The sequence below is a fragment of the Acipenser ruthenus genome, chromosome 7 (genome assembly GCF_902713425.1).
Source record: "Acipenser ruthenus chromosome 7, fAciRut3.2 maternal haplotype, whole genome shotgun sequence".
Taxonomy (NCBI): Eukaryota; Metazoa; Chordata; class Actinopteri; order Acipenseriformes; family Acipenseridae; genus Acipenser; species Acipenser ruthenus.
The window spans coordinates 19,848,467-19,869,690 of NC_081195.1; the positions used below are offsets into that span (position 1 = coordinate 19,848,467).

Consider the following 21,224-nt stretch of genomic DNA (forward strand, 5'->3'; position numbering starts at 1 on the left):
GAAAAAAATTGTAACATGAAGTTTGTTTGGTTTGTTTATTCATCTCTGATTTACACTTTTTTTTTTTAAATCAGTCTCTCTATTCTTTTGGTTTCTGTAAAAAAATATTTCATCCCATCTGTTAAGTTGTTTCCTTCTTTTCTTCATTTTTTTCCACCTCTTTTTTTTCTTTCTCTCTCCCTGAAGTGTGTGCACTACAGGCTCCACACTCCGACCCCCCCTCCTCCTCCGCCCATGCGCAGGGCAGTCTCCCCTGAAGTGCAGGCCATCACCTCAGAGTGGCTGGCCCTGACCATGGGGGTGTCTCGCAGCAGTACCCCGGCGGTCACCCCCCCTCTCCCGCCGCTGCCTGAAGGCTTCTACTCCTATGGGGACTATCTGTCTCCATCCGCCGCAGCCAGCCCAACTCCCTCGGTCAGCCTCTCTCATTACAGCCTCTCCGGCAGCTCCACCCCGCGCTCAGCCACCTCCCCCCTGCCTGTCTATCCACCTCGCCCCCACTCCACCGCCCCCAGCGTCACCTTTACCCCTCCTCAGGGAGAGGAACGGCTGCTGTGCTCCCCCTCGCCCACCTTCCCTGAATTCCCCTCCACCCCACCGCCCACCCTGCACAGCCCCCTGGCTCACTCCCCCGACCTCCACAGAAGGAGCCCAGCCAGGGCCCTGAGCCCCGAAGAGCGGCTGCTCTCTAGAGAGCTAGAGGAGAGCCGTCTGTGTCAGGAGCTGCTCAGTATTGTGCAGGGTACAGAAGGAGGCAGTGATAACAGAGGGTGGCAGAGTAGCCAAGAAAAGGTATCCCCTGCATGAGTGTGCTGGAGTTTACTGTAGCTGCATGAACAAAGCCAGCTGTGAGCAGTCAGTTTTAGAAGTGTGCCTGCAAGCCCTATTCTATACTCCTATATAAGACTGTGTATTGTCAAATCTATATTTTCCCTTTGTATTTTATATTATTACTTAATAACTCATTGTTTAACTATAGGTGCCCTATTTACAAAATCCTATATGAGAGTATACTTTTAGGACGTGTTTAAGAAGCAATATACTTTACAATTAGTGGCAGTTCACAAGAATAGTGGTTGAAGTACGCATGGTGTGTGGGTGTGAAATGATGAAAAAGAAGTTCTATTTTAGTTCATGTAGAGTTCATGCTACTTGTTGAAACACTGTATTAGCTTATTAGGTTTGCCACTCCCCAAAGCATTGCAGAGTTTTGATCAATAGTTTTTGAAAATGTGTAGAACTTTTGTGTGTGACAAGTTCAAGGTGGCTTTTAAAGATTGCCTCCAGTCTGCAGCATGTGTCTGAAGCAACAGAATGAGTTTGCTTTGTAGTTTAATCTAGGCCATTACTTTGGAGATGTCTGGCTGTAGAAGGTGTATATATTGTACTTGGATATACAAAGACCATGCTACTAGTTGTTAGGGGAACTGCAATAAAAGAAACAGGAAGTATATAAGCAATGACTGATTCGAGTGATTATCAAAAAAGTTTGAATTTGGGCTGCACCCTCCCAGCTGTGTAAATTGCAAATGATAAAGTATTGCTTTTATTACATCTTTTAAATAATTAACAACAGCATGTTGTGTAAAGGAAACCCAGCTTGTGTGCTATTCATTGTTCTTGAAACAGCATCTCATTTTGTTTAATGAGATCATGAATGAGCTGGAATTGATTGTTTTTTACCTTTCTAAACACATAAAACATGGTTGAAACTCAGTGAGTCTGGCTGTGGTGTCCTGTCACCCTTTAAACAGCTCTTTGCATATCTTGGGTTGGCATGCTTTATTACAGCATGCTCAGAAGGGAGCCGATAGACACTCTGTTTCAGTTTAAAACAGAAGGAAACCTCTTGAGCTGGTATGACCTTCTTTTTACTTTGTTTTTGTTCAAAGAGTTCAGACCTTAGTAGAACAGTCCATAGCCCTGCTCTTCCATCTGCCCCTGTCTCCTCCCCATCTCTCTCCCCCCCTCCTGCTGTCCTGGCCAGGCCTCCGCCCCCACTCAGGTCCCTGGGCAGCGGGACCCAGGTAATACTGCCACCACCACTCTGCCTGCATGGCTCGCACTAAAATCCTGTGTGTGCCTCACAAAGCAGACCTCTCCGCTAACATCAGTGTCTTTTGGGGATGTGTATTGTTAACATGTTTCCAAGAATAGTTTTTGTATTGGTTTTTCTATAGTAATCTACTGTTTAAGGTGACCAGACCATGCCTGTATTCTTCTCTGTTTTGTGTGTGTGTGTTTGTGTTGTGTTAGCTGAGTTATAACCGATACTAAACAGGTGAAAGTGAATTACTGTATATGAAATAATTGCAGTCTTTAAATATTGCTGATTCTTTGTATGGGTAGCATATTAACTGCACCTGTCAGAAAAGGAACAAGCCAGATCGGTTTGATTTTCACAAACAGGCCTATGCTGATCAGTTAAATAATCCCCATATCTAAATAATGTTTAAGCTTGATCTACAGACATCAATATAATTGTAGAATTACACATCAATCCTCAGTTGCAAGGTTGCGGACGTGATTGTGAATTTAGTTTCAGCTTGAGAGCAGAATGACTTGCTCAAAGTATAGTCTTTTTGGACCTTATTTCTAAAGGTTCTAAAGGTGCATGCTAGATAATCCCGTATTTATCAACCACATTAAAGCGCGACTTAAAGTATAAGATGGTGGTGATGTATTCAAATGAAGTGGCATGAGAGCACTAATGAGGCTAATTATATTCAGACGATATTTACTAAACTGTGCTAACCATGAAGCACACCTTACATCGCGTGCTAGATAGCACTGATGGAAAACAGGTGTTACAAGCCGAGATCCGTCTTTAAGCTGTCTGTCAGCACAAGGTACAGGTATATGTATGTACGATACTACACATCCGAAACTCTATAAATAAGTGTGAACGTGTGGGTAGCAGTTCGTAGTGAAAGGGTGATGCAGGTGCTCCAGACAAGGACAAACACAAAGTTCATGGTTCAAGATCCTTTAATTTTCCGCACCACTGTTTAAATAATAAAGCTGGCTCTACCCAGCAATGGGTATTGCCAGCACAAAACCGGGCTCAACGCTGGCTCTACCCAACAATGGGTATTACCAGTCCCGAAATAATAATAACGAAAACTACAGACACAACACAAACACAGACACGTCTCCGGACAGTGCGTGCTCTTAGTGCAGGTGTGGTGCTGGAAACAGTGATGCTTGGTTAACTGCAGGTGCGGTGAAGTCCGGGTGAATCGCTGGCCCCAGGCTGCAGCTCCCAGATCCATGCTTAATTACCCTGGCAATGATAAAAGACACACTGTTGCAAAACAAACAAAAAACACTTAACTCTCGCTCCAAACAGTGCTCGTTTCCTCCCATCAACCACAGCAAAGGAACCGATTATGGCGTCACGTCCCCCTAAAGTATCCTCAGCCCCGCCCCCTCCAATAGCTAGTTCAATCATGTCTCCTCTAATTCATGAAAGAAACTTTGCTTACCGTACTAGGGCGGTAACTCCTGGTACCGTGACGCCATCCCTTTCCTGAATGGCCGGCTTCCGACTGCCCCCAGAATAAACTGCCGAAACATTCAGTACGGGACACGCAATTCCTGCTGTACAGCGCTCTCACAGGTCGAGAGGGAGATTGTTGAATCAGATTCATTCGCTCTTTGTCACAATAAGTAAGACTAATTTTAAAATAAATGTGTTTATATACTAAAATGCACATATACCAGCCGACTGTATAAAATAAATAAATGAAGAAAAACAACTTTTGAACAGAAATGCGTCTATATAAAGGTATATTGTGATTAAATAAAACTGTACAAACAAAATAAGTAACAGGACATTGAAAATAAATGTTTTTACGTAGCCTGTAGACATAAAAAGCAAACAAAAGCTTACTATTAAAAAAAAAAATGGTCTAGCTACAAGAGATGTCACAGTAGGCTTTGTCTAGCTACAAGAGATTACACAGTAGGCTATGTACAGTATAGTTACTCCTAGTATTTATTACCTGTGCATTTCTTGCAATTGGTGTCTGCTAGATCCACGTTGTAAAACACGTGGACGGCATTTCAATGTACAGAAATATGTTGATCGCTGAAATATGCCACCTGGTCTAAATGCCTGGTCCATACTTCGTTCACAGTTTCATTAATGTAGCCTAAGGGCTACAGACTGATCTAATCAATGATGGATAAAAAAAAGAATAGGCTACTATAATGCTTTTTATATATACTGTACAGCCATGACTGTGTCTAGGTAGGATTGTTTATAACTTTGTATTTATTTATTTTTGTGATCTTGCCTTTCAAACGCCATTATAGAGTATTTAATACATATATTTAGTATATATATATATATATATATATAAGTCAAGAACTGACAACTGCGTATCTCAATCTCTGCTCATTCCTTTATAGTCAGTGGTCCCTATGTCGTCACTTTGTTAAGACGCACCTTATCTTCTCTGATAAGGCACGTCTTAATATGCTAATGATTCCCATAGCACACGTCTTAATAAGCGGCGTTCACATTCGTAAATACCAACTTATTTATAGTTTTAAGACGTGTGTTATGGGATTGTGTAAACACACGTCTTCTGGCTACTTTTAAGAACCTATAGTAAATGAGGCCCTTTTATGTGAAGCAGGATCCACCATCATCACTGAGGGATAATGCAAACCCTTAGTCAAAATATTGAGATACTACATAGAGCTAACCAACGCATGTTCCCCACAGCTACGTCCCTTCCTGTTACCTAAAGAATCCCTCACACTGGTCAGTGTTTTGCCAGCGTGTGCTCTGTGGACTTCCAGAGTGTTTTGCAATCCTTTACTCTCTGGATGTTTGCTGTAGGGGTTAGAGGGGCCATTTACTAACTCGCACACCTCTTTGTGTTTGCACTAAGCATGTTTAAAGGGAATATTAATTTTACAAAAAAATGTGCAACTGCTCTCCGTTCAGTTTACAGTACTGGGGGTCAACCATGGCATGTTGTTTTTTTGGGGTTTTTTAGCTCTTGAAGAATGAAATTGGATACCAAGGAATGACTTCAAGACATCCTATGTTGCCTTCTGACATCCCAGCTAACATGAATGCCAACTCGTTTGCGGTAAGCCCCAGCACAGATTGGTAACTCACTATATGGAGTTGATTGTGTGAAATTGAGACAGTTTTGAATGGAATTTTTTTTTACTGCCCTCATGCCTTTTTAAGATGTTGACAATCACACTTGGTCTGAGTGCTCTTTCATAAATAAAAAGCTTAACAGATCTGTTTGTATGTATATCCTGAGTAAGGTGCATCTCTGACTCAAGTATTAGTATATTAAAAAAGGAGAAATATGATTAATTAAGACAATAGTTAAAGATTAATTAACACAATAGTTAAAGAAGACATTTAAAAGCTATCCAGGACAGATATTCAACTTCCTTTCTGATATGTTTCTTTAATCCAGTGTACAGTCAAACCTGCTCATGAGACCACCTTTATTTGGGATCACCTGGTCAAATTGACCACTTTAATTAAACTGTTAATTGCTAAACAAAGTCGCTTCTTTTTACCTTGATGTCTTGATTGACTTGCTGATTCTGTTTCACCTTCTTCATTATTCGAACACAAGAGCAAGCAATGACATTAATCACTTCCCCAGATGCTAGTTTAACTTGCATTTCATTCTCACACTTGCCTGGGAACTAGGTAGCTTCCAATGTGTCCGTTTCGTGTTGTGTTGTTCTTTCCCAGTAATTTAACAGAATGTTCTCGTAATTAGGATGTAGCGGCTTAAGAGTTAAAGGTAAGCCGTTAAAAGGAAAATAAACACAAAAACATTCAAGCCATACTTATGAAAGTATGAAAACAATGTGCGCGGTAATCAAAAAAGATCTTATGCTTATGCTGGCGTTGGTTTCAGGATGCAATGAATCAACACGTACCTGAAAGGCTGACACAGGCCTTGAAATTTGCAAAGGATTTAAAAAAAATTGTGACAGGCAAGAATTCATTACTTTCACAAAATAATTTGTTTTGTAAATGCGTTATCTAAATGAATTATATTAAATTACATACTTCCTTTTGTTCATATTACATCTTCTTTTACAGTGTATGTAAGACATACACAATTACAGGAAAGCATGTCAGAGACAAATAGAAAATTCATAAGTTATGTGCCCTCTTTTAAGAGACCACCTGTGTTAAGAGGACGCTATTAGACTGTCCCTTGAGTGGTCTCTTAATACAGGTTTGACTGTATGTGGTAAGCATTTTTTATTTTGCTGAATACTGTACCGGTTTTTACTTTTTACTGGCAGTTACTTTGTACAATTATAACCAGCTGTCATGTACATGTTCTATTTACTGATCCATGCTACCATTTTTTTTTCTATTTGTCACACACTGTATATTCATTCCCCTATACCTCCCCACTCTGTCCTGTAGCCTGCTACTTTCCCCTGTCTTCGTCTTTCTCACCTCAGCATGCCTTGTGGTAATGCTGCCTTTCCCTGTGTCAGTAATTGCCAGAAGCTAGTACCTCTCTTTCCACTCCTCCTCCACGTAACCCACTCCCATACAATAATACCTGATGTGCTTCTTTCATTGAGACCAATAACACTTGCTAAACTTGTCTCCTTATAATTTGCCTGGTGACCACAGCCTTCCCATCATTCATTGCGAACAGGACCAGAACTTACTGACTCTGAAAAGTGTTATGTGGTAAGGATGTAGTTCATGATGTTTGTTATTACCCTCTGTGGGTTGCCTGTAAAGCGCAAGCACAGTTTAGATACTGTGAACTGTTGAACTGCAGTTCCCTGCTTTCTTCAGGAATGAGAGTTAGAATCAAGCTAGAAATATTTACAATTAGCATGTCTCAAAGTTTTCAGTAAGTAGCTGTTATTATTATTATTATTATTATTATTATTATTATTATTGCATTACTGTTGTGATATGTTTAATAAGAAGTTGGGAGATCTTGGGCTGACAAGGTACCATAAGTATTTTTCCAATTTGATACTTTTGAAACTTTAGTTCTATGACCTGCTGTTTTAAACCATTCAATCACTGAACTTGAGGTAACCTCTTTGAAAACTGTGTAGGATATCTTATTCTGAACAGAACATACATTATTGATGCTAGTCTTCCTAAAAAAAAAAAAATCTACACAGCCTAAATACATGAACAAACCATGTTCCAATGACATCACTATTTCATGATCAGTTGAATTTGCTCCATGATTTTCAGTTCCAGTTAGTTGCTATGCTACTAAACCAAGCTTCTAACCATGCTTCCAAGTAGTTTAAATAATGAAAAGTATTGTTGGGAAACTAGCGGGTATGCTTGTCATTTTCTCTTTGCTTGATTAATAATCTCAATGACTGTATTTGAAGTGACCTAAACAGCAACTGTCTATATAATTCACTAACTGCAATTCCATGTATGCTGCACTTCTTAAATATTTTTTATGTGATAATTAAACGTTCAATTCTTCTGTATCTCACCTGTTTTTCCATGCTTACCTTTGGATTCCTTCTCCACCTGTCCTGGTTTTATTGGATCTCACTGGACTCACTGCACAATGCATCTGGAATGCTCCTCCTCCTCCTGTCTCTTTCTTGTGTGGGGGTTTGGGGGGATGTTGGTGCCAACCTCCTCTGTACTGTGCTGTGCCTGATCCCAGGAAGCTGTCTGCAATGAGATCATTAACATTGCAGAAAAGTCTGTCCATTACTGCAGCGCTCTGTCCCATCCCCTTGACTCTCGGCACAAGCTGCCTTCTAATCACAGTAAACGATCTTTCATCATTTCCCAGCAACCACAGGTTAATCAGCGAGGAAGCGCCCCTGAGCGGAGTCAGCCCAGCAGTGACGTGTGAGTATTTACCCTCCAGTTTCTGAACAGTCTAAAAGCTGTCCTGTTGAAAGCTAGTGTTTGTGTAAGCGCTCGGAAAGCTGAAATTTAAATTCCAGGACTTTCGTTTTGTAAGAAGTGTTATAAAAAAAAATAAAGAAGGCGTCAGTTGACTACTAGGATGCAGTGACTGACAAATCCAGAGTTTTCTAACTAACCCACATTTTCTTTACAAAACCACAGTTCTCAGTCCGAAGTCCACAGTTTTCAGTTGAATTAAAAAATGGATAATTTAAAAGTTTGATGTTTGACGTCATAAAAATTAAAAACACATCCATTACAATTCTAAAAATAATACGAAACAACTTGGGACTACTTATAAACCCCTGAATTAAATCTCAAAGTTGTTTATTTGGCTTTTCCTTTCTTACAAAAGGGGATTATTTGGTGTAGAAAGCTTTGAAAAACAAACTTGTGGTGTGCCACAAGAAGATTGTAACTTTCCATCATTTCATTGAAATCTTTTATATCATAATTTATAACCAAATACAAGATGAAAAGACTTGACAAAAGTGTTTCTGGGATATTGGAAGAACAGCAAAATGACGAAGGCTGTTATGGGCACTGAACAAAATAGCAACACTGTAAAATGTGATTACCCAGTATGCTAATTTAAGGGATCATACATACAAAATAGAATAGATGTTGAATGGTGGTTCATTAAAACATTTCTGTAATAATCTGATCATCTTCTAGTGTAAGAATCCTACAGCTGAATACTCCCATGAGAAACCACAGTAAACCAGTCCTCAGTAGACAACTCCAACACATTCCAAGTTCTTCAACTGAGTCCACTTAATTAGAAAGTTACAATAGATTTATTTCGTAGGGTTATAAACAACTTAAAAAGCACCAAACCACTAATGAATTCCAGATGTCATGCATGGCACTAGAAACAGAGAATTATTTCAATGATTCAGAACTTTCAGTTGTTTATCACATGGCCCAAAAATCCGAATTTTCAGTGCTTCCCTCCGTTTGGCCCAGAGAATGTTATACTTGTGGAGCCCTTGTGATTCCGAGTAGCATTGCGGTAACATCGGACCAATTTCAGTTCAGTTTGTTTTTGTTTTTAGGAAACTAAATACATTTTTTAGGCCAGCAGACACACACTTAAACAAACGGTGAAGAAAAGACATAACATGATTGGGATTTCTGTAGTTTTGCCCCAACTCTTTTTTGCGTGTTTAGCTATGGGTGAACCTCCTCCATTTTAACTGAATTATTGATGAACATAATATTCATGTTCTAAAACTAGCGATAAAGAACTTGCGGACCTGAAGGAGCAGTAAAATACCTTTTACGATTGGTTTCTTGCTAGTTTAGTATCTTTTAAAATAGTTTTATTGGGGGACAAACTTTGTTCTTGTGCAACAGAACAGAGATCTGTTCTAAGTAGCTGTATTTTATTAATTTCAACAGGGATAACAATGTGTTACTAGCTTAGCAAAAAACACAAATTTACAGCTAGTCCATGTAGCGCAGGGATAGATTTAAACAGACATTAGTATTTGTATTTGCTTGTTTGTTTTAACAAAAAATAAATTCAGCTCTTTATCCAAATCCACACATGAAATACCATGTACAAAAAGCAATAAAAAGAAGTGATATAGAGAATCAAAATGCACAACGACTACCAATCACCATTAACTAGGCTACTCCACCAATTACACACAATCCACTACTTGCTAGTGATTAAGCTATTATATGGGTGTAACAGCAGAGTGGTGTGTCCTCTCCTCACAGCTTCCAAGCCCTGTACAGCTACGTGCCACAGAACGAGGATGAGCTGGAGCTCCGTGAAGGGGATGTTGTCAACGTGATGGAGAGGTGTGACGACGGCTGGTTTGTGGGTACGTACGCCTGGAGGCCTCTAGACTTTCTTAAACGTTATTATTATTATATATAGGAGGCTGTGTGGTCCAGTGGTTAAAGAAAAGGGCTTGTAACCAGGAGGTCCCCAGTTCAAATCCCACCTCAGCCACTGACTCATTGTGTGACCCTGAGCAAGTCACTTAACCTCCTTGTGCTCCGCCTTTTGGGTGAGATGTAATTGTAAGTGACTCTGCAGCTGATGCATAGTTCACACACCCTAGTCTCTGTAAGTCGCCTTGGATAAAGGCGTCTGCTAAATAAACAAATAATAATAAATTGTTTTTTGTTTGGTGTCGAGTCTGAGTCTGCTTAGCGTAGCACCTGTTTTCATCCTGGTGGCTTTCCACATAATTAAACAGAGCCCTACCAGTGGCGGTTCAGAGAGAGACAAATTGACATTTTTGCAACAATATTTTGTAACAGATCAGGACAAGTGGAAAAAGAGTATCACAAAATGGTTCAATCTTTAGGAATATACATGTATAGACATTTTATTTATAAGCGAGCCATGTGTACCAGTGTGAAAATGGGCAAATATGTACATACTAAGTCATCAACCAAGTTATAATAAACTGGACTAAACTTTCTGTTACAAATGTTATAAATCCATTATTCCTAATGCTCTGTAACATTTAATTAACTAACATGGTCTCCCTTTTTAAAACTTGTATGTGAGCAAATATAAAAAATGGAGGACAAAGACTAATTGTGTTCCAACTTGGACATTTTTATTAATTCAAAATTGACACTTGCACACAATGTTTGTCAGTCTGTCCGTCACACTCAACATGGGGAACACTATAACCTTATAGGTTTTATTATGGTCTCTCTGTGAACATAATAAGACCTTTAGCTAGCCGCGTGGATAAAGAGCAGTCTGTTTAGCCACGGACTCCCAGAGGTTTCATTTCCCCTACTAACCTGGTTAGGGTTATTTTTTGTTTTTCCTCTCCTGAGTGCTAACGGATCACATTGGCATCATAGCAAGCGAGCATAGGTGAGCCGAACGGCCTTTTCTCGTTCGAGAATTTCTTATGAGATCACAGAAACTGTTTTAGATGCAAACTTTATAATATTTGGGATGGGCTGCAGCCAATCTGTGAGATCCAAATCGTGGCACCAATGTAACAGGGTGGGAGCTGGGTATGAACTGGCAACCCCACACACCACAAGCAAGCATCTTGACCACTATACAAAAGAGTCAGTATTCATAATGGCAGTGCACCACACAACATTGACTGTTGCGCTGCCATGGAAACAGAAATTAATTTGATGCATGGCTGCTTTGAGAGTATGTATAGTTAAAGCTCCCTATTCATTTATTTGAAATTTAAACCCTTACCTGGTGTACAGGTTTGATAGACCGGGTTAGTGAACAGTTTTTTTTTATTTTCTTTCCCAGGTACTTCCAGGAGAACGAAACAGTTTGGCACCTTCCCTGGCAATTACGTCAAACGCCTTCACCTGTAAACGTTGCATCCAAACGGACTCTTTTTAAAAACACAGCATCCCCGACAGAGGATTGAACAAAGCCTGTTGTTAACACACCTTTCATTTAAAAAAAAAAAAAGACAAAAAAATCACGCTTTTCTTTACTGTTGTGTTGGAGGAATGGTGAGCGTTACTAGGATAAGAGAAAATGTGCAAGGTATGTGAATTTATGGTAAGAGGTTCTTTGAAAAAAGCGCAGCCATTGTCTCAGTGTCAGCTACGAATAAGAAAACAGGACTGCAAGAGAGAGAGAGAGGTCCTGCGTACACGTGTGTTTGATGCACACTGTCACCCAGTCTCTTGACACCAGCTTCACTTTGTGCTGTCCACCAGGCTGTGTGGTCCAGTGGTTAAAGAAAAGGGCTTGTAACCAGGAGGTCCCCGGTTCAAATCCCACCTCAGCCACTGACTCATTGTGTGACCCTGAGCAAGTCACTTAACCTCCTTGTGCTCCGTCTTTCGGGTGAGACGTAATTGTAAGTGACTCTGCAGCTGATGCATAGTTCACACACCCTAGTCTCTGTAAGTCGCCTTGGATAAAGGCGTCTGCTAAATAAACAAATAGAAGAAAGCAGGTGAGGTGATGCCAGTAGGATTTAAGGGCGTGCGTTTAAGATGGAATTTGTGGTGCTGATTTAGATTTAATCAGGAGTGCTTTTCACAACTGGAGGCTAGCTACCAAACTGCTCCACTGCTTGACTATCAGGCAGACCCCTGCACATCTTTCCTGGTTAAAACTAAAAGCTGAATTGTTTTTTGAAATGGAATGATAGAAAGTCCAACATTGCAAGAAAGGTTTTCCACATAATCACCAGCTGTAAACATGGTGTTAACAGTGCTCCCCTCCCCACCTAATCCTTGCCTGGACCCCCTAACCAATGCCTTTCAACTGCAACAAAAAACATAAATGATAAGGTTTAGACTGCTATTTTTGTCATAAGGGATTAATAAAATTAATACAACATATTAAAAAGCCTATTTTTATGCCAATGCCTTTTTTTTTTTTTTAGAGAGAATTTATTTAACAGGAATTTGTTAATCTATTAACAGACTATATAAGCATGTCCTGCTGCGACACACTTTGTAACATGCTCCATGCAACTGCTGGCACAGCCCCAGTTAGTGAGGAGAAAAACATGTTTGACTAAAATATAATGTAAATATGTATATTTTGATTTTTGTACAGAATGTGTACCTATCCTGTATAGAAAATTATTTAATAGAGAGAGAGATTTAAATGACAGAAGGCAGTTATCAAGCTCATTGAAATTTCCAGTGTATTTACCAGAAGGATTTTAGTAAAGCACATGACACAATATGTTCAGCACAGAAAAAACACATGCACTAATGAACCAATAGGACTGTACCACCATTTGGGGATCCCAAGTCCTCAGTTTATATCTGGTTTACTGAATTGTGCACCATTTTTGTTTTGCCTTTTGTTCTCTGTAGTTTAAGAAATACCCCTAAAATGGTATAACCCACCCCATAGCAGTGTATTACAAACACACTTTAATATATCTAATAATGAAGTTTACAGTATGCTGACTATATAATCAGTGCTTCTAATATATTTTATTTACCATTTCATTATAAACACATCTTGCAGCATGTTGTGTTTTAAACATTTTATTTTTATTGCAGTGCTTTATGATTTGATAACATTAATTAAAAAAGAGCATCTATTTACTGCTGTAGATGCTAAATGCAGTATTATGCAATATTTAATAAACTTTGTTCAACCTTGTCTATGTGACCTGTGTTTTTATTAGAATATAAACTGTGACTTTTCACTAAATAAACAAGAGGTAAGATCACAGAGAGTTTACTTAAATTTTGACTAGTGGATACATCATGAAGGTGCAACACTTCCCAGTCTATCACAAGGTGTATGTGATTCCTGTGATTGTGCTGTATGGCAGTCTGGTATTGAGTGTGCCATGTGTGCCGACTGGTTGCTTCCACAAGGAACAACAATTTACATGTTGATCAATTGAGATGCAGAAATTGTGACTTTACCTTTTAAAGTGAAGGTAGCTAACAAAATAATTGAATACGTTTACCTGCCATGCACTTTCATTCCCAACAGCGGTCCCAAATGTGCAGTTTTGAAAAAAACACAAGTTATAGCAAACATGGATTTTAAGTGTAATACATGACATGGGTTAAAGACAGTTCTGAGTTTGCTTGCCTTTAAGGAAGTCTGTTATTGCTTCACTTCCTAGGTCATTTCATCTCAGCTGTATCTTAGGGGGTTAAAGCATCTTACTGGCTTAAAGCATGTCAGCTGCTTGGTAACTGACAGGAAAGAAGGCACTGAAGGGATAGAGACAATTTCACTGTCCAGGTGTAATGACCAAGGAAAGGCAAGACAACTTGAAAGCAAGGCTTGAAAACAGATTTATTTAACCCATGTAGTCCCAGATATCAAGTTTTAAAATGAAAATACATGTTTTTTAAAACCTGTTTATTTAAAAAAAAAGCCCATTTGAGACGTATAGTGAATGGAGCAGTACATCATCATGTTGTAGTTTGTTCTAGAATGTCCACTTGATTGTCTAATATACACAGCTGCAGTTTGTGATCAAAGGTGCAATTCAGATTAGTTTGGCCCAATATCAGTTTTACACTTCTGTGACTTTGGTGCAAAGCCTCAAAATAGTTTCAACTGCTGTTGCAAGAGCCAAAGACCACACATGTTAGTGTTAAACCAATACAAAACACCCAGAATGCAATGAAAGCTTTCATCAGTAAAAACCCAACAGTGTGGCAAGAGTCCCATGAGGGTTATAGTAGTGAAGCTGAAACAGAGGAAGCTTGTTTACAACATTTGTGGCCTCGAGATGCCAAAAAGACAAATGACAGAGGAATAAAATAAGTCTAATAAGACTAGAAATACATTATCAATGCTTGAACTGCTCTGTTCTTGCAGCTGCAGTTTCTGTTTTGCTCATTCTACAGTATGCTACAGCAAATGGTTTATCCCTTAATAAATTTGCCATTGCACTTACATCAAGGTGTTATCATCCAGTCACATGTATCCTATTCTTGACATTATAATTCTGCATCAGTACCGCATTAAAAAGACAGTGTGGAAACCTGTTTAATTGTGTTGCTGTCATAGATATCTATACAGTAGTATTTTGAACAATCATTTTTTATACAAAAATATAATGAATCCTTGGTTGAGGGTTTAAACTTTGCAATAAAAGCCTTTGTTGACAGTGCAGTTTGTTTGTGTCACCCAGAGGTAATTTTCCAGCCACAATAATATTCTGTGACCCGAATAGGTATTCTCCCGCTACACAATCAAACTAAAACAGAAACTACAATGGACATACACTGATGACCTTTACCTAAAAACACTGGAAAAGCTGCTATTTAGAAAAAAGGATTATAAGGCTACAGCCTTTTTAAATATTCAAAAACATGGGGCACTTCAAAAACATATTCTGGGCAAAATCCATGCAAGACTGCTAGGGCATGATATGATTTCAGTAACAGTAAAGGTTCATTTTATAACTTTCACAATGTCTCTTTAAAAAATCTGTTTCCATCAACTGAGTACAGACTGAAGTCATTACCCATCATACATTATTCTTTTGAAAACCAACCCACATGGTATTACATTTTAATTACATCTTTTAAAAAGTACCAAATAACAAAAAGGGGTGGTTTTTGGCCGTGTTCGGTTCAAATCATTGCGCACAGCTAGTATACTTTTTGTTTTCTGAAATGTAGAAGCTGAAATAAAGATTGCAGTACCATAATTGACATGTAATCTGCGGGTGTGTAAATAGCGTCACAATAGCAGACTTGGTTGGAAACAAACTACAGGATATTTCCAGATAAATATTTCTGTTTGTTTCTGTCACAATTGCACAGCCTATTCCGGAGAAGCATATTGGATTGAAATCCTCCTGTTTCAGCTTGAGCTTTGGACATAATAGCTCTGTGACTGCGTGAGACCAGTGGAAGTGGCAAACAAGCTGCTGCAGAACTGCTTCCCAGACACTGGAGACACTTCTCCGGATCACAGACCCCAGCCTTTAACCTGGTCTGCTTCCTTCCAGCAAAACTTTCACCAAGACTGCATACACTTTATTAGCAGCTGAAATATCTTACCTGCACTTCCATTAGCTACATAGGTCTCAAATGTGCAGTTTTGAAAGAAACACATATAGTAGCAAACATGTATTTTCATTTTAAAACATTGTATATGTTACTACTGTTTTCTCTGCCTTTTTTTACAGGAATTGTGTTGAACTTCTTGGGTCATTTCACCTCAACAGTGTCTTCTGAGCATGTTATTGTCTGAAAACTTGTCACTTGTCAATAGGGGAAGCAACTAATTGTTTGTTGACAGGAAAGAAGCCACTTTCTAGGTGAAATGACAAAGTAAGTGCAACGTAAGTGCAACACTATCAGAAAGCATTGATATCAAACAAGAGGTTTCTTTAACCAAGCATAGTACAAGATATCATGTTTTAACTAGGGGGTATAAGGGGTTTTCAAGCACTTGACTGAATTCAGGAGCTGCTCTTGAGTTCTAGTTGGTTGTCACAGATGAATGTAATGGAGGCTGGATGTTTATCGCCAAAGTGTCTTCATATTACTAAGCACCAGCACCACCTACTGGGTATTGCCAGAAAAATAACAGGAAACTTGATCCAAAGTGGCAGATAACTAGATGGTGCCAGCTCTTCTATAAAGACACATTTGGCTGATCTTTTCTATGTTGCATTGTTGGCTGATCTATGTTGCATTCATCTATGGCAGGCATCTAGAATTTAAGAGAAACTCATAGTCAGCATAAGTTTGAGCTGAGATCTGAAAATGCCATCCATGTGCAACACAGATAATTTTTTGTCAGCTTGTCCTGTTCTCCATGGAGAACATCTCCAAATCTGAGCTCAAGCTGATGCTGTTTCATCACAGAACTGGTGCTAAAGTCAAGCTGCCTAGCCAAGTTTTGTTGACACATTGAATTACTATTGAATTCTAAACAGTGGCAGATCTAAACACCACCAATGCTTGTTTTATTAAAATACGATGAAGGTTAGAAGTCAAACATATAGTGTAACTGTGGCAGTCTCTGTAAATGTAAAAATATTTCTTAGGGTGTGTTAAATACCAGGATGAGCCTTCTAATTTTAACAACAATAGTATCTCCACACTGGGCAGTAACATAACAGTAATCTCATCTCAGGATGAACAACATCATTAAAAAAGAATCAAACAAAAAAAGACAATTACACATTAATCACTACTCTTGGAAAAAAAATGGAATGAAATTTTAGAAAACTTATTTTATAACTCAAATAATTTGTATTACTACTGGTTTAAAATCGGATTTCTCAATCTCACACATGTAATCACGCATTGCAGCTGCCACCTTGATCCTATAAACTCTGTTGCTCGCAGATGAGTTAAGAACAGCAGGAGAAGCATGACATAAATGACCTTTCATTGGTCTCGTGACCTGAAAGACATCCAAACTGACCTTTGTCTGGTTGTCCTTGTTTTATTGATGAGGTTCTTCTAAGTGCTATCAAAAAAGCCCCATGAGTTTTCTGATTGGCTAACCTTCCCATGTGCTCTAATAATAACCATATGGCTCAGTTTTTCAGGGTCTGTTTTGCAATTTGGTTCAAGTCTGAGATAGCATTGTATTCTCTCCATACAAAAATAAATAAAATGTTTTCGACTAAAGTTTTTGTTTATTTTGTACATGAAGGCACCAGCAACATTCATTCCTCTTATAATCACTACAGCTAACAGAATCTTTACTCCCCTCCAAAGCATACTTTTTTTTATCTTACACATTGTAACTTGTGACAAAACAGGCAGTTAAAAAAACATCAATAATAATAATAATAATAATAATAATAATAATAATAATAATAATAATAATAATAACAACAACACAACTTGGCAATTATGTGTTAATGATTAGGAAATATATTATTAATTTTAATATAGCACACTGATAAACTTAAAATGCAAATGAAACTTAATGTGACAAAAAAAAAAATCAACTTTAGCTTGCATCCAAACGAACTCAGTCCCTTTGCTTGAGTGTGAACAGCAAGCAAATTGATACATTGTTTCAAATCAGACTAGCCAGTTTGAAACTGAGCCAGTGTGAATGCAGCCTTAGACTGTAATACTCTCAGTAGTGTATCCTAAATAATATTAACACCAGGTTTTTATCACAATTGGGTTTCCAGATGTATGGATATATATATATATATATATATATATATATATATATATATATATATATATATATATATATATATATATATAGTCTACAAGGTGCTGGAAGGCCTCCTGCAGAAGTATCACCAATCATCTTCCCAAGTGTAGAGACAAAATAATAGAGAAGGGGTGTCCAAAGTTGGCCCTTCCACTCTTGGTCTCTGAACCAGCTCAGTTCTAAATACTGTGGTTTAATTTAACCAGTTAAACCTCCAAGCAGACCCTGAAGTAGTTAATTATACCATTTTACCTGTTAAACCTGGACTGGAATGAAATGACCACCCCTGAACTTGGTCGTTTTCAAAACCCCTGTTGTTTACCTCAGCGTATATCTGTGACTGTGTACAAGGTTTCTTTGACAACAGTAGAGAAGCTGAAAACTTTAGTCATTTCATACATCAGGAAATGGTTGGGAGTTCCACGCTGCCTCAGCAGAGTGGGACTTTATGGTAAAGGAATATTGCAGCTACCACTCTCTGCTCTAACCGAGGAGTTTAAGTGCGCCAAGGTCAGACTGGAAATGACATTAGTAGAGTCACGCGACAAATGCATAAGGGAGGCAGCACCTGTGTTGAAAACTGGAAGAAAGTGGGATGCAAGAAAGCCGTGGAAGATGCAAAGGCTGCCCATCGAATTGGTGATATCATGGGGCAAGTTCAGCATGGAAGAGGAGGTCTTGGTCTCAGTTCAGCTCCTCCTACATGGCACAAGGCAACTCCAGCTCAACGGAGGAAGCTGGTAGTCAACGAGGTGCAAAAGCAGGAGGAGAGGATGAGGTGCGTAAAGGCCATTTCCCAGGCCAAGCAGGGAGAATGGATGAGATGGGAGAGTGTGGAACAACACAAGATCGGCTGGCAAGACCTATGGACAATGGAACAGAGCAGGATTAGTTTCCTCATCAGGTCAACATATGATGTTCTCCCATCACCACAGAACCTAAACCTCTGGGTAGGAGAGGATCCCTCATGTCCTTTGTGTTCATCACCTGCAACATTAAGACACATTTTGACAGGATGTAAGGTGGCTCTTAGCCAAGGACGGTTTACTTGAAGCAGCAGAGAGGAGCAGCAACTGGCTGTGGTTGAGACGGAAAGATTCTGGTTGGGGATCTCAAGCACAATTGAAAGAAAGAAACACTGATGTACGGGTAAGTAAGCTGGACTGAGATGAGTGGGGAATGGAGGGGGGTGATGCTGGGATGCCAGAATCACCGCTGAGCCCTCTTGAGGTGTCGTGAGCTAGTCGACGAAACACCGAGGATGGAAGGTGCCCAATTGAAGACCCCAGAGATGTACCCTACTTAGCCCATGCTGATGCGCTGGGGAGACCGCACTGTGGTTGATCCCCGGAGCCAGCATCGCAGCCGTAGTGTGTGCTGACGTGCTACGGAGGCAAAATAAGCTGATCCCTGGAGCCAGCATTACACTTCAGCCATCAACACCAGGCAGAAGGATATCTGCATCATCATATGTAAGGAAACGCAAATGGATGGAGACACAGATGGATCACATTAGTTTACTGTAAAGCTACGTCTCAGTTGGTGCTTATCTTGGCGAGAGCTGAGTTCAAATCAGCATGAAGTTTTAACATCTACTCTCATGTAATGGAAATCATTACTTCACAGGAGGAAGTTGACTTGACAGATACATTAGTACAGCATCTGTATTCCACTTTTCAGTCTCTGTACAGAAATGATAGTCATTCTATTTGTTTTACTAAAGGGCAGTTCCAAGAATTCTGAGTTCTTTTAAAGCCAGACCATTTTGTGATGCATTTCAAAACTACTTGTTTCATGAGGAAAAATCCCCCTACTCTTGTTCAAAAAAGTGGGTGTTTATGAGTGATTTTGTGAATTTAATTATTTATATAGTACAATGGCACATATATTTTTCTATGTGTGGACATAAAGAAATAATTCAGTGTATCGAGGTATTAATTTATGTAATTCGTTACATGTAATTCGAGGTATTCATTTATGTAATTCGTTACATGTAATTCGAGGTATTCATTTATGTAATTCGTTACCACTATCCCCCCCCCCCCCCAAATACTGTAGATGTTTTCAGTCGGCACTAATAATAACCCTAAGACAGATCTCAGGAAAGCAGCAATGTGAGTCAAAGGAACGGGACATTCCACATCCATTCAATCACCTCTACCATACATGGCAATGCTTGTAAGAAGGTGACGTGTAGTACAATCCCTAAAACAAACATAGGAAATCAGCTCAATCAAAACGAGCTGCCTGGAATTTCTACTGCAGTTCCACAGACTTCACTGGCTGTGTGGGAACACCCTCTGAATATAAGACACCTCCCTCCAGCTTTTGTACTGTACTGCACTTTTCTTTCTAAGAAACATTGCAGACAAAGGTCTTGTGAATGCAAACTTAAGTTGCGTCTCTGATTGATAGGACAGTGTGCAAAAACTCACTTAAAAAATTTCGCTTTCCAGAGTTTGAAAACATGACTCAAAACATACGAGCTGTTGTGAAAGGTCCGGGTCCATGGGGATTCAGACTGGTTGGAGGGAAGGATTTTGAGCAGCCTTTAACGATTTCTCGGGTAAGAGAACATTTATTGCCACTTTTCAGAGCAAACATACTGCTTTACATCGCCTTACTTTGTGTAGAACTTGAGGCAGCGAATGCTTACTCTGTACAGCTCTCCATTCGGCTTCAACGTGTTGTTTGTTCTGTGTTATTGGTAGGGGCGGACGGGATAAGACAGCCTTATCACTTGCAGTTTGTGGGAATGAAGCCTGCACAACTTCTGTGACGCGGAAACACAATTTAACAATGAATTGTTTTTTAAACAAGCATAGCAGTTTGTATTTCACGGCCACATAAGGCTGACAAACTGCAGTTTATTTTAAGCATGTTTATACAGCATGGATTGCTAATTTAGGTTATGCATGGTGTATTCTGTAAACATGCATGTTTTTTGTTTTGATTTTGTAAAAATAAATAAATAAATAAATAAATAAACCTTTATGGGTGCAGCAAAGTTTTGAGAGGGCAACAATGTTTTGTTACAGTAGTGGTAACTCAAATGTGTATGTATCCATTTTGAGTTTTTGACTGTTTAAATTCAAACATAATTTATTTTAATAAATTAAAATTAACAAGTCATTAAGCTTTCTCAGCACCAGCCAAGCAGTGACAAAGAATAGTGTGTAAATCAACTGTATTGTAAGTGAACAGAAGTGCAGAAATATCCTAGTAGCTGGTTGATCCCAATAACTCAGCATCAGTATCATGGCTGGGTAACCCTTTCCATACCCTCACCACTCTCTATGTGAAGAAGTACTGTAGGTGTCCACTACCATCTTAAATCTGTCTCCACTTCATTCTGAACTGTGTCCTCTGGTCCTGGGTTCTATGCTGCCATGATTGGTTAGGGTTAAGTTTGTCAGATCCTTTTAAGTTTTTAAAGACTCATCAGGGCACCCAATTCTTCTTCGATCTTTCTCAGCTAAATAGATTATTTCCCTCAGTCTATCTTAACAGCTCATGAAATCATTTTCTGACTCATTAAACCGGTCTGAAGGCAACAGTAAAAATATTCTGTCCTCAGGTTTATGTCCATTTGTATGGTGAATGTACAAATTAACTTATAATAAACAAATTAAGATGTACCAAATACCTGTGTATTCTGCTGTATTTACCTATTGTAGGCCTTGTGTGACCGGGTACATT

The 21,224-nt window shown here is 39.1% G+C and overlaps 2 protein-coding genes across 16 annotated transcripts in view; both read left to right on the plus strand.

Annotated features, from left to right (window-relative positions):
- The window catches only part of LOC117416038 (sorbin and SH3 domain-containing protein 1), an 83,164-nt gene extending 70,151 nt beyond the window's left edge, over positions 1–13,013 (plus strand). For 13 of the 15 annotated variants that reach the window (XM_059026558.1, XM_059026559.1, XM_059026557.1 and 10 more), the window contains 6 exons: positions 187–414; positions 5,010–5,105; positions 6,647–6,706; positions 7,671–7,861; positions 9,647–9,753; positions 11,178–13,013. In XM_059026558.1, the coding sequence (XP_058882541.1) occupies positions 187–414; positions 5,010–5,105; positions 6,647–6,706; positions 7,671–7,861; positions 9,647–9,753; positions 11,178–11,245 (750 nt within the window). In that variant the 3' untranslated portion in view covers positions 11,246–13,013. The remainder of the gene's footprint in view (positions 1–186; positions 415–5,009; positions 5,106–6,646; positions 6,707–7,670; positions 7,862–9,646; positions 9,754–11,177) is intronic. The other 2 variants (XM_059026562.1, XM_059026564.1) reach the window with 2 other exon arrangements.
- A 6,767-nt stretch (positions 13,014–19,780) lies between these two features.
- LOC117415780 (PDZ and LIM domain protein 1-like) overlaps positions 19,781–21,224 on the plus strand; it is a 52,000-nt gene continuing 50,556 nt past the window's right edge. Inside the window, exon 1 of the mRNA XM_034026573.3 lies at positions 19,781–20,091. Within this exon, the coding sequence (XP_033882464.2) occupies positions 19,993–20,091 (99 nt within the window). The 5' untranslated portion in view covers positions 19,781–19,992. The remainder of the gene's footprint in view (positions 20,092–21,224) is intronic.